Source organism: Trichechus manatus, unplaced genomic scaffold (assembly GCF_000243295.1).
Source record: "Trichechus manatus latirostris isolate Lorelei unplaced genomic scaffold, TriManLat1.0 scaffold00018, whole genome shotgun sequence".
NCBI lineage: Eukaryota > Metazoa > Chordata > Mammalia > Sirenia > Trichechidae > Trichechus > Trichechus manatus.
This window is the reverse complement of record NW_004443954.1, coordinates 20,461,003-20,473,851: the sequence shown is the minus strand read 5'-3', so window position 1 is coordinate 20,473,851 and position 12,849 is coordinate 20,461,003. Positions and strand designations below refer to the sequence as shown.

Genomic DNA, 12,849 nt, shown 5'->3' with positions numbered 1-12,849 from the left:
CACCAAACTTGTACATGACTTTGGAAGTAGGGAAGGAAGTGACATTCACCTTGGTACTGTAGAGTCATCCTCCAAAGCAGCCAGCGCTGAGGTGCACCACAGGAAGCCCTCAGTGTTGTGCTAATGGTACCAGATAGGAAATGGCTTCCAAATGTGAGCTGCAGACTGACAGGCACTAAAGGGCCAATGGAGCTGGTTCACATCAGGGCCACGCAGGCCCAGCAGCAGGAGTACCGTGAGGCAAGTGACTGTCCCTGGCCACACCAGAGACCAGGTAATATTTAATGGCATTTAGAACTAACTTGAAAAGTGTTGCCCTGGTGTGATTCTTTATGTCATACTACTTGCAAGATATTAAGCACTATACAATGTTTTTAAAAAGTACAGAAAAATTTTAAGTCACATAACTGGTTCAGAAGTTGACTTTAAAAGGAAATCCGAACTATTGCTTTATAGATGATGAACTTGTTTGAAATTAAAGCAAACCACACCATTTCCCAGTTTGTTTATCATCTATTCTGCTGTCTGGATTTGGGTCTGAAGATAGTTATAAAAGTCTAAGAACTACATTAGTGTCACGAAGTACGATTTTCTAGCACATACCAACACTGTGGTTCTAAGAAGCTACTAATCTTTACAGTAACTCATTTAGGTAAGAAAACGAAAACTGCTTTCATTACATAAAAATAATTTTAATATCGTAAAAAAGATGAACATTTTATAGCTATAATGAAATACAAACCATTCCTATACACAGTAAACTTGCTGTTATAAGAACTGCTAATCTCTCCCCAGGTTCTTAGAATCTGGTACAGCAGGTTATAGAAAGTAACCACTCCTGGAAAACACACCCAAAAACCCATGGGTAGCAACTGTGGTAGATTAGGAAGACAAAAACAGAGTGACTCAAGTAGCAGACAGTGCTGCACATTTTCTTGGAAAATTCTAAACTGTTCAATGCTTTGTGACAGTTTCCCCAGCCCAGTTTAGTCTCTCTTAGCTGTTATCATCCTACTGGGATGATCGTGCCTCACAAATCAGTGTAATGTTCTCTCCTGAATACGCCTTCACCTGCCTCAGAAGATGGCAACTAACAACTTCCCGTGAAGTCAGGGTTTAGAAAGTTGAAAGCCGCAGATTTTCCATGTGGTAAAACTTCTGATTACTATCATTGCACATTCACTAGTTCATTTACAAGTTTGGTTTAAAAATACATTAAGCAGAATTCAATTTATCCAGGAGAGGAAAAGGCACTTAATACTGCAATTTCCAGAACATAATTTGTCTGTCGTCCCCTCCCGTGATGATGCTGCTGCACTGCTCGTTCATCCATATACAGGTCACAGCACCTAAGAGAAAGGCATTTTGGTTCAGTAGTGAGTTGACCAGAAAGCCTCCAAAGACATACATAACTGCAATTCATTTACCAAGAAGTGAAGTAAGTCCTACCTTCTCTTGTTCTCATCCTATGGTAAGTCTTTGTATAGAAAAGTAACAGCTATAAAGAACTTGTGAGGAATTAGAAACCATTTAAAATATAAATCTAAAGCTAAAATATCCAGGAGTTATGGGTACAGAACAGAATGTAAATATGTTCCATGACAGTATGGGTATAATACGGGCAAAAGGCAGGAGACAGAAGGGGAACTGGTCTCAGGATGCATATTTAACTTCTTTTTCCACTGGAAGGGGTCAAATGTTATGGAGGAAAAAAGACACATATGTAAGTTTTTAACGTACAAAAAAGAAACCATCCAAAGCACAGTGATTACAGGGAAGGGAATAAAGGTGGGAAGTCACTGCTCACAGTGAGAAGTCAACAGATAACAGCAGATACTAGAAGCATTAAAACTAAATCTTCCAAATGATCAGGAGGAAAACACGTAAATGTTGGCAAACCTGATATAGTGACTCAAGAGATACTACTGAGTGTGAAAAGCAAGGGCAAGACAATTTCTGTTATACTTTATATACTCTATACACACACCCCCTCCTTAGTAAGAACACGTACACAGGATGCACAAACTAAACATTCTGGAAGGAGGAGAACTGGGAGGTAGGCAGGTTAGGGGAAGACTAACTTTGTAATTCATTACTTTTGTTTCTGCTTTAACTATAGGCATGTATTATCTTTTTTTTTTTTTTTTTTTTTAAATGTTATATTACAACTTTTATTATGGTTCTTAATTCTCCATCTAGAAGTTAATGTAAAGACTTCCTTTTGGGAGTCAAATGTCAGCATAAAGTAATACTGATTGACATGCGATGCAGATCACCTGGCTGCCCCAATGCTGCCAGTACAGAAAGCAGTGGGCCTGAGATGATTATGTTACCTGATGGAAGAGGAAGGTTGGCAGCAATGCCTAACTGCTTACCTGTGTGGCCCTGAATCCTTTCACTGAGTTTTGCTCCAAGGAGGTCCCAAACAAGCAGTTCACCGGACTGACTTCCAGATAAAACTGAATTTCCATCCCAGATAAAGCACCTACATGAACAATTTAGGAATAATACTTTCATCATGAAAGAAGAGGTACATTGCACTGGCCAAAGTAAGCCCAAGTGAAATATTCACGAGCATGTCTGTAAACGTCTTCACCACTGGGGACTCAAGGAAATATACCTTTGTGGCTCTTCTGAAGTCAGAGACGAGATGAGCATTCCAGTCTGCACATCTATGATGTTAAGACAGCCGTCTTCTCCTGTGCTGAGGACGTGGCGGCTATCTGACACAGAGAAAACGTGATATAGGGTAGAGCTTTGGAAAGATGTTCTCAATTATTCTGAGATTTTATTTCTAAATCCAATGGCTTCATCTCCATTTTCACTGTCCTTAAGCTCCTTGTACTTAACCAATGACTTGACCTGCTTCTGTTTCCAAGGCACTGGGGTGGCACTTTGGTATGCATTCAGTTGCATCTTATAAATTTCTCTGGTGAGTTAGGAACTATATCCACTACTGCTTTTCTACTAGGTGCAAATGCCGCAAGTATAATGTATTCTGGCATGAAGCACGGTCAGCTATAGGCAAAACATCTTTCATCAGCAAGTAGTGGTTTTCTTTTTAAATTTGTATTGTTTATTTCGAAATAGATTTCCAGTTCACCCGGTATCATCTGTATTAAGAAGGCTAATACATACCTGGGCTAAAAGCAGTATCATACACAGTCCCTGAATGGCATGGTATCTGGTGCAACATGGTGGCAGTAGTGAGGTCCCAAATACTCACTGTGCCTTCTTTGGTGCCTGAAACCAACAGTGTGCTCGCAGCATTTAAACTGATTGTATCAACCTAAGGAAGGAAGTACACTGGTAAGTGTTCCATTCAGAATTATGGTCATTAGCTATGTTGCTGTTAGGTGCCTTCAAGTCAGCTCCAACTCAGAGACCCTATGTACAACAGAATGAAACACTGCCTGGTCCTGTGCCATCCTCACAATCGTTGTTATGCTTGAGCCCACTGTTGCAACCACTGTGTCAATCCATCTCACTGAAGGTCTTTCTCTTTTTCACTGACCCTCTACTTCACCAAGCATGAGGTCCTTCTCTACTGGTCCCTACTGATAACTCATCCAAAATATGTGAGACGAAGTCTCTCCATCCTCGCTTCTAAGGAGCATTCTGGCTGTCTTCTTCCAAGACAGATTTGTTCATTTTTCTGGCAATTCATTCTATATTCAATATTCTTTACAAACACCATAATTAAAAGGCATCAATTCTTTTTCGGTCTTCCTTATTCATTGTCTGGCTTTCGCACACATGTGAGGTGATTGAAAATACTATGGCTTGGGTCAGGCATACCTTAGTCCTTCTAGTCATCGGCAATGAAGCTGATTCAAATATGTGATTCAAATAATGATATACATTAAACTCTATTGTATGTTGTACTGGCACAGCTGATGCAGACGTATTTCAATATCCTACTGAATAATGACTTACTTAAAAAGGAAATTAAATTTTTCATATGCTATCAAATACAAGTAGAAATGAAGTACTTACTGCCAAGGTAAATTAACGTTGTCCTAAGATAGCCTAGATTGACAGCCTCAGAAAATGAGCTCTATTACTGTAGTTGGGTGTTAAACTGCTGGAAGCACAGCAATTAATTATTATTAATCATGAATAATAGTTTGACTACTTGAGATTTGGGGAGAAAAAAAAATCTCAAGGTTGTATTTGCATACGTTTTGAAATACATACTAAATATTTCTCAACCTCAGTTACTCTGTCAACCATGCAAATTAGGCATCAATTTAGCACCTTAGTATAAAGGCATTCTGTAAAAATACAACCTAAGATATAGCAGCGTGACCCAGTGAAAGCAGTGAGTGAGAACTCAGAGACCATCTCGGATTTGCCTACAGGCTGCACATTCGGGAATCCACCAGCAGAGACGGTCAGTGTACCCATCTACTGATGAGCTTCGTCCTAGACTGATGGTACTGTCTACCTTCCATGTCAGGAAACATGGAAGATGACACATCACATCTTGGTGCCTCAATAGTTTGAGGGTACTCAAATATTCAATGTCAAACTTAGAAAACTGGTAGTTTGGAAATCTAGCTGGATGGTAGCTAATCATCAGGGAAATGCAGAAAGAAGCAAACTGGAGAAAAAAGAAACAAACTAGACTTAAAAATCCAAGAAGTCAACCCAAAAAAAGGACTGAGATTCAGCATATATCTCCTCCAATAATCAACACAAAGCAAAAGAAGACAATGTATATACACACAAGCAAAACCAGGCAACAACCATCCACCCCACCCAGACTTCTCGGCTTGGTTTCCCATACTTACACCAACATCGTGCTCCAGCTCAGCAAGCAAGTGAAAGTGGTGTCTTCTGGTGCATGGCGTCTCTGCAGGAATGCCAGACCACACCTAGGGTGGGACACATCGCAGGGGGTGACTTTCAAACATTTGACATAAAAGTTTTTTTTTTTTAAACCTTTTCATGAGTTTTTATAATAATGGTCTCATACAGTATTTGTCCTTTTGTGATTGACTTATTTCACTCAGCGTAATGCCCTCTAGATCATCCATGTTGTGAGATGCTTCACAGATGTTTCTAATGTGTTTAGGAAAAACTCTCTTGGACAACTTCCATTTAACATATTTGCCCATCAAATTAAACTGAATAATGCCCCTGGCACCTTCTACACAATGCCTGGGGTTTTATTTCCGTCAGCTATGTGCCTTACCTAGAGCTGATTGTACCCAAATCTGTTTAAATGACTTGCACTTACTATTGTAATTATGTGACTTAAATAGTGTGTGAACTAGGAAATATGAGTGCAAAAGTATGGTAGTGTCTATTAATGTTTTAAGACTCGAAGAAGCAAGTCACCAAAAAAAAAAAAAAAAAAAAAATAGGTAGAGGCCAAAAAAACTCTGAATTTTGGGGGAAAGGAAGATTCTGAAATACTCCTACTAAAGAATTGTAAGGATTTAAGGTTCTTGCTTTCTTTTACATAAATGCAAGTTGGAAACCAAAGATGATGAATATGGTTTGGTTTATACAAGGAAGTTATGCAAAATTCCGAACAAAAGGCTGAGCATGGTACTATATCAAAAGAATAGTGGAATGAATATGCAGGCATGTTTTAAGTTACAATAAAACACTCAAGATAACTATATATAAGTTTTCAACAATTCCTCACTTTAAGGTGTAATTTTCTGAGAAACTGACCAACTACTATTCCCAATCATATCAGATAAAGAGGAGTTTTTACCATACATTTCTTTACAATTCAGCTATCATATGAATACTAGGTAGCTCAATTCCCAGCTGAACACACAGTACAAAATTCGTGGTAACTTCCTATTGTTATCAAGAGGGGCATACATTTAAAAAAAAAAGACAATAACACTTAATATTCTTATATATCAGTAACGTTAAATATCCTTATATATCACTTGGAGCCCCTGGTGGCACAGTGATTAAGAGATTGGCTGCTAACCAAAAGGGTGGCAGTTTGAATCCATGAGCCACTCTTTGGAAACTCTATGGGGCAGTTCTACTCTGTCCTATAGGGTCTCTATGAGTTGGAATTGACTCAGCTGCAATGGGTTTGGTTTTTTTGGGTTATATATCACTTCATGCTTTGTGAAAAATAGTGAGATAACTGAACACAATGACAACAAGTAGGTGAATGGTGTATAATGTTTGTATTATATAAACATTTTAAGTTAAAAATTATTTACAAACCTTCACTGTAGAGTCCCACGATGCAGAATATAGCCTGTTGTCATGCCAACAGATCTTACTAACAGCATCATCATGTCCCATTAATGTATCCTGGTGTCTTCCAAATGCTATGGAATAAAAATAGCTAAGATAAAAGATAATGAGAACTATTAAAACAGGAGTCAAGCCTAATTTTAAGACATGATCAAGAAACATGACATTGCTTAGTTCTGCAGTTATTAAGACCCACTAGAATTACAAATTTGAATTTAAAACCAGAACTTTCCAGATTCTGGCTTATCTGTGTTTTCACTTCAACTTAAAGCTTAAGAGAAAAATAGAGTCCAACTGGAGAAATTATTAGATTTTCAAATAACCAAATTCCAATCTAACAGCACTATGCTTGTAACAACGTTTGTTTCCTTTAGAAAACAGCCCCGTATCCAGCCAGTGGAAGACTGTCCTTTAATGCCAGGTATCCACAAAGGTAGCTCTACTGCATGTAGAATGACAAAGGAGCATGGCACAGATACATACACGTTATTATCCCATGAAGAACTTAGGACAGTGGCATCTCCTGGTAAAAGTAAACAAGATGATAAAGCCTGAAACACAAATGAGTCAACATTAATAATTTACAATAATTAGTATAAATCCCTAACATGCTAGAACTATCTCATAAGTTTGTAAAAAAAATACTCAAATTCTCTTTATGTTGCCCCTCCTCATATTTATCCAGGTTTTCTCAGCTGGCTAATTCCAGTTGCCAGTCCATCCTGACACCCTCTGGATGGATGGCCCTGCAAGTGATGAACATCCGACTACTGCAATGAGCAGGGCCAGGGCTCAGCCGTGGAAAGCCTACCTCAGTGCTCAGGGTGACACTGGCTGCCTCTTCTTAATAGACCTGCTGTTGGAACCTGAACACAGTGAAACAAAGTGAGGCGAGGACTGAGGCACTGGGCAGTTTTTCTTTCCATATTAAAAACTGTGATGGGAACAACTGGAGACATAAAATCCTAACCGATTCTGGCTGCTTGTCCTGAGATGGATAACTGTCAGATTTCCTTAGTGTATCTTATTAGAGCTGCTTGTAAATCCATGTGATATCAGATGCAAAGGAGAATGGAAATCTAGGAATCAGGATCCTGACTTTTTTTTCCAGAGACCACTGACTTATTCCTCTTATGCCTACTGGTGAATGGCCCCACTTTTCCATGGTGATATGGTAAAGGTTTATGTTGGTAATGGATATTGTGGTTTGGGGATGGGATGAGAATGGGACTTGGATTTTTTTTCTACTCAATTTTAGGGACTGTTTTACTAAAAACATCTGGCATCTGTAAAACTGATTCTCTTACATGGGGGTCCCAAAAATTGGAAAGAATGTCAAAGTATGTCAAGTTTATTACCCATCTAGCCCAATGACTGTCATGGGCTCCGGACAGTCCTAACTACCCTGGGTGGATGGGTTCTAGCAACACCATGGAGTAAATCATGGAGGAAGGGGAAAACGGGTAATTCTAAGGAATGAAAATATCCTCTTCTGTATTACAAACTTATGTGGGTAAGGAAAATTTCCAAAATTCTTTAGGTAATTCCAAAATCTTTCGTATGATTCACATTAACAATGTCTTTTTTACAGATTTGGTTTTCTAGTATTGAGTATACTGACCCTATAGGGCAGAGCAGAGCTGCCCCATAGGGTTTCCCAGGTTGTACTCTTTACCAGAGCAGATCACTAGGTCTTTTCTGCCACAGAGCTGCTGGTGGATTTGAACCGCCAATCTTATGGTTAATAGCTGAGAGTCTAACCACTGCGCCACCAGGGCCAATTGAGAAACATATACGCTATTTAACAGAACATAAACATTTAGTCTGACAGTTCAAAAAAAGGAAAAGATTTATTACGGAGTATTTTACCAGGCAGCTCTTCAAATTGTTTAGGCTAAAAATGAAATTGCAGTAGTATGTGAAAGAGGCAACCTGAAAAAAATTTTAAATCGAATTTCGAAGAAATCTAAGTAAGGTAGTCTGTAGATGCCACACAGAAATAAACTCAAAATAACTGTTTTGGGAGAAATGAAGTATCATTATGTGTATATGTATGTGTGTGTATAAAACAAACTATTGCATGAATTTCTATCATAACATTGGTAAGATTAAAACGAACTCACCATATTCGAAAATGATATACTTCGTTGTAGCATTTTCGATTCTTTAGAAAACATCTTCAAGGTGGAATCTAATTTGATAATGAGAAAGTAAACATATCAGATTTCCTAACTATCAGACATGATAAATAACAAAACAGCTCTCCTTCCAGTTCCTGCAGGCCAACGGACAGCATAATTCCGGGAGAACTTGGGAATAAGCTAGCTAGCTGATCTCGGCCTCATCTAACATCAACCTAGCGTAGACATGGTATAATACTGACATTTTAGCATCAGTGAGTGCAGAGTTAAGCCTAATAATTCATATAAGCTAAAAGTTAAAGAATAAAATAGCAATTTTAATATTAACTATAATACTAACAACAACAAAAAGATTTTGGCAATTTAGATTTTTTTAACAAATAGCAGGATTATGGTGTAATACTGTTGTACTGAATTAGCATTTATAGAAAAGAACCACTAACTTTCTAAAGAATAATAAAATACAGATGAAAAGTCTAAACTTCTAATTTCTTTGCCTATCAGAAGCTTTAAGTGCACCAGAACACGATTCACAAATTACAACGCTCTAATATGCTTCAAATACCTCATACTGAAGTTTGCAACAACACATTTCCCAACTTGTAAACAGATAACAAGATAAAATGTAAGAATAAGCTTTTAAAATAACTTATTTTATACAACTTAATATTTCAGTCTTATTTTAGCAAAACCAACACATAGAAGTCCTTGGAATTTATAAACACGAGCCTAAATAAAGACATTCTCTGGCGTTACCTTAAAAACAAAAGACCAAACAAACCTGAACTTTTCTCTGAGGAGTATAAACACTGATATTCATGCCAACTTGCTTTTGATTTCTTAAGAATGCCCTTTCCATTAGGCAAATCTGAGTGTCTGGCACAAAGTCTAGTTAAACTCATTAATTTGGGGCATCCTGATTATGGCACAGAAGGTCATGAGAGACGCAAGCGTGTCAAGATACTTTTCTCGAGACCAAATGTTCCCTCCCTGTTGCTGTTGGCTCCAATTCATGGTGACCATTTACGTATGACAGAACAAAACACTGTCCAGTCCTGCGCCATCTTCATGATCATTGGTATGTTTGAGTCCATTGTTAAGGCTATTGTGTCAATCCATCTCATTGAGGATCTCCTTCGTTTCTGCAAAAGCAGCCCTGGTGGCACAGTGGTTAAGTGCTCAGCTGCTAACTGAAAGGTCAGCAATTCAAACTCACCAGCCACAAAAGATCTGGCAGTCTGCTTCCATAAAGATTACAATCTTGGAAACCCTATTGGGTAGTTCTACTCTGTCCTACAAGATTAATGTAAGTCGGAATCAACTTGAGAGCAATGGGTTTGGGTCTTGTTTTCTCATTTCTGCTGACCATCTACTTTACCAACCACAGTGTCCTTTTCTAGCAGTTGGTCCTTCCAAAGTAAGTAAGCCCAAGTTTCACCATCCTTGCTTCCTAGGAGAATGCTGACTGTATTTCTTCTAATACTGATTTGTTCATTCTGTTGGCAGCCCACAGTATATTCAATATTCTTTGCCAAGACCACAATTCAAATGCATCAATTCATCTTGTCTTCCTTTTTCACTGTTCAGCTTTCATATGCATATGAGGTGATTAAAAAGACCATGGCTTGGGTCAAGTAATAATATCCAAGACTTCTGTAAGAGCTAATCTAGTAGGTGGTGGGTCCTTGTGAAGGCCCACATACCTCCACATATATTGAACATTTTTTAAATTTTTTTTTGTACTTTAGGTGAAGGTTTACAGAACAAATATTTTCTCATTAAACAGTCAGTACACATATTGTTTTATGACACTGGTTAACAACCTCACGACATGTCAACATGTTCCCTTCTCAGCCTTGGAGGACCTTTTTTTTTTTTAATTGGTGAAAATATACATAGCCAAAGATACACCATTTCAAAAATTTCTACATGTACAGTTCAGTGACATCGATTATGTTCTTCCATTTGTGCTGCTATTCTCACTTTAGATGAACGTTTACAGAACAAGATAGTTTCTCATTAAACAGTTAGTACACATATTGCCCTATGACAATGAACCCCACTATATGTCAACACTGTCCTTACTCAACCTATCACCAGCTTTCCTGACCCCTTCTGCCTTCTAGTCCTTGTCCCTGGACTGCTGTGCCTCATTAGTCCCGATTTGTTTCATGGGGCTGTCCAATCCCCAGCTGAATGGTGAACCTTGGGTGTGACTTCACCACTAAACTAAAAGGGTGTCTGGGGGCCATACTCTCGGGGTTACTCCAGTCTCCTTTAGGCCAGTAAATCTGGTCTTTTTTTTGTGTTAGAATCTTGTTCTACATCCTTCTCCAGCTCTGTCCAGAACCCTCTGTTGCGATCCTGCTCAGAGCAGTCAGCGGTGGTAGCCAGGCACCATCTAGCTGTCCTGGACTCAGTCTGGTGGAGGCCTTAGTAGCTGTGGTCCATTAGTCCTTTGGACTAATCTTTTCCTTGTATCCTGTTCTCTTCATTCTCCCTTGCTCCCGAAGGGATGAGACCAGTGGAGTATCTCAGATGGCTGCTCAAAGGCTTTTAAGACCCCAGATACTACTCACCAAGGTAGAACGTAGAACATTGTCTTTATAAACTGTGTTATGCCAACTGGGCTAGATGTTCCCTGAGACCACGGTCCCCACAACCCTCCGCCCAGCAATTCAGTCCCTCAGGGAGTTTGGATGTGTCTATGGAGCTTCCATGACCTTTCCTTATGCAAGTGGTGCTGGCTTCCCCGGTACTGTGTACTGTCTCATCCTTCACCAAAGATACCACTTATCTATTGTCTATTTAGTATTCCCCCCATCCCTCGTAACCAACAAAGATTGTTTCTTTTTGTGTGTAAACCTTTTCATGAGTTTTTACAGTAGAGGTTTCATACGATATTTGTCCTTTTGTGATTGACTTATTTCACTCAGCATAATGTCCTCCAGTTTCATCCATGTTACGAGATGCTTCACAAATTCGTCATTGTTCTTTATCGTTGCGTAGTACTCCACTGTATGTACCATAGTTTGTTTATCCATATATTGAACATTTGAGGAAGAAATGTAACTTTGGGGTGACATAATATATTTAAGTCAGTAATACAAATTACTAAAATTTAAAAGTGAGAAGAAACAAGCAAGAAACAAAATCTTTTGACTTTTTAAAAAAATCTCTCCCTTTTATTTGGCAGATCCACAAAGCAGCAGTGTAACGCTTAGTAAGCCTCATGGTTTTGAAACCTTGATGTTCATAAAACTCATGATTTACAAGGTCATACAAGTACAATGAACTGAAGGATTGAACAAACCTCGCCAGACAAATCCAGCTAAGAACACAAGCTTTGCCTAAAGATGAAACATTTTGTCCTGTGTTATAATAATATGGGCAAACTCAGAAGGCAGAAATCCTGACAAGGCAATGGACTGCTTACTTCTATCAGAAGCATAATCTTGGTAACCCCGACTGGCCCACTAGTGTACATACTGTATGTTAAGTTCTTTTTGGTTTACTACAGAATCACTTTCTGTGCTTTGTGGAAAATTCTGTTTTATGAAACCTGACATAGTATTTGGAAGAAAAAGGTTATGAAGGGCTACAGATAATAACAGAAACTTAGAGTAGTAACTGATTTAGCAGGAAGTGATTAGTTGGATACCACCATTTCTAACCTTAATGAATGAAAAAATAGCATTTCCTATGAAAAAGACTAAAGAACTAGTAGCCTCATTAGAAAACAGCTACTAACTTTATCAAAGCTAGTTTTCTTATAACCTGAGCAGGATAGCTGTTATCCTTTTCATCTTCACACACTCCAGCGTCTACCACAGTGCTCTGAGCATAATGAGGGCAAGGCATGCTTTAACAATTACGTATTATACAGACCACCAGGGAAAGCGATGGTGTGTATAGCAAGAGATGCTTTTTGCTTAGTCCTTTTTTAAGACCAAGACAGTTAAATTCTAATGTATTATTAAAATCTAGTTACACGTCACACCAACTGGGCACTTCAGAGATTTTTTACAATTTTTAAAATGTATAGTCACATTAACAAAGTATGGATTACATTTCACGCTAAATCCTACAGTCCACATATCTGAAGAAATATACACTGAGTGACAAAACTGGAAAACTTCACAGTAAATCTGCATTTGTACTTGCTACAAGGCACTTGGGCCCCTGCCTGACACAGGAGTCACTGCTGACCTTGCCTTGGCTCTGCTGCCAGCCGACCTCTGTCAGCTGACGTGGCACTCTTGAACAAAGAGCAGGAAATAGGCTATTTCTGTTCTATAACTAGTGTTTCAGGAAACCTTAGCAGCAACAGCAAGGCATTTCATTTTTGCTGCTGGCAAACTACAGTAAAATTTACATAAGACTCCATTCATTAATTGCTCTAAGTTTATGTTATGTGGAGGCAGCTCATACGAGTAGACTACTTAACCAGGAGTTAGGAAACCTGGCTGCT

General features: G+C 38.7%; 1 protein-coding gene across 4 annotated transcripts in view; it reads right to left on the bottom strand.

Moving 5' to 3' along the window:
* Positions 1-676: 676 nt before the first annotated feature.
* Positions 677-12,849, bottom strand: part of NSMAF (neutral sphingomyelinase activation associated factor) — a 74,118-nt gene continuing 61,945 nt past the window's right edge. Inside the window, exons 24-31 of one of the 4 annotated variants that reach the window (XM_023727777.1) lie at positions 8,361-8,428; positions 6,721-6,788; positions 6,205-6,328; positions 4,794-4,877; positions 3,139-3,289; positions 2,621-2,723; positions 2,376-2,485; positions 677-1,349 (exon numbers count right to left, since the gene is read on the bottom strand). In XM_023727777.1, coding sequence (XP_023583545.1) covers positions 1,255-1,349; positions 2,376-2,485; positions 2,621-2,723; positions 3,139-3,289; positions 4,794-4,877; positions 6,205-6,328; positions 6,721-6,788; positions 8,361-8,428 — 803 coding nt within the window. In that variant the 3' untranslated portion in view covers positions 677-1,254. Of the gene's footprint in view, positions 1,350-2,131; positions 2,486-2,535; positions 2,724-3,138; positions 3,290-4,793; positions 4,878-6,204; positions 6,329-6,720; positions 6,789-8,360; positions 8,429-12,849 lie in introns of those variants that run through there. The other 3 variants (XM_023727776.1, XR_002823362.1, XM_023727778.1) reach the window with 3 other exon arrangements.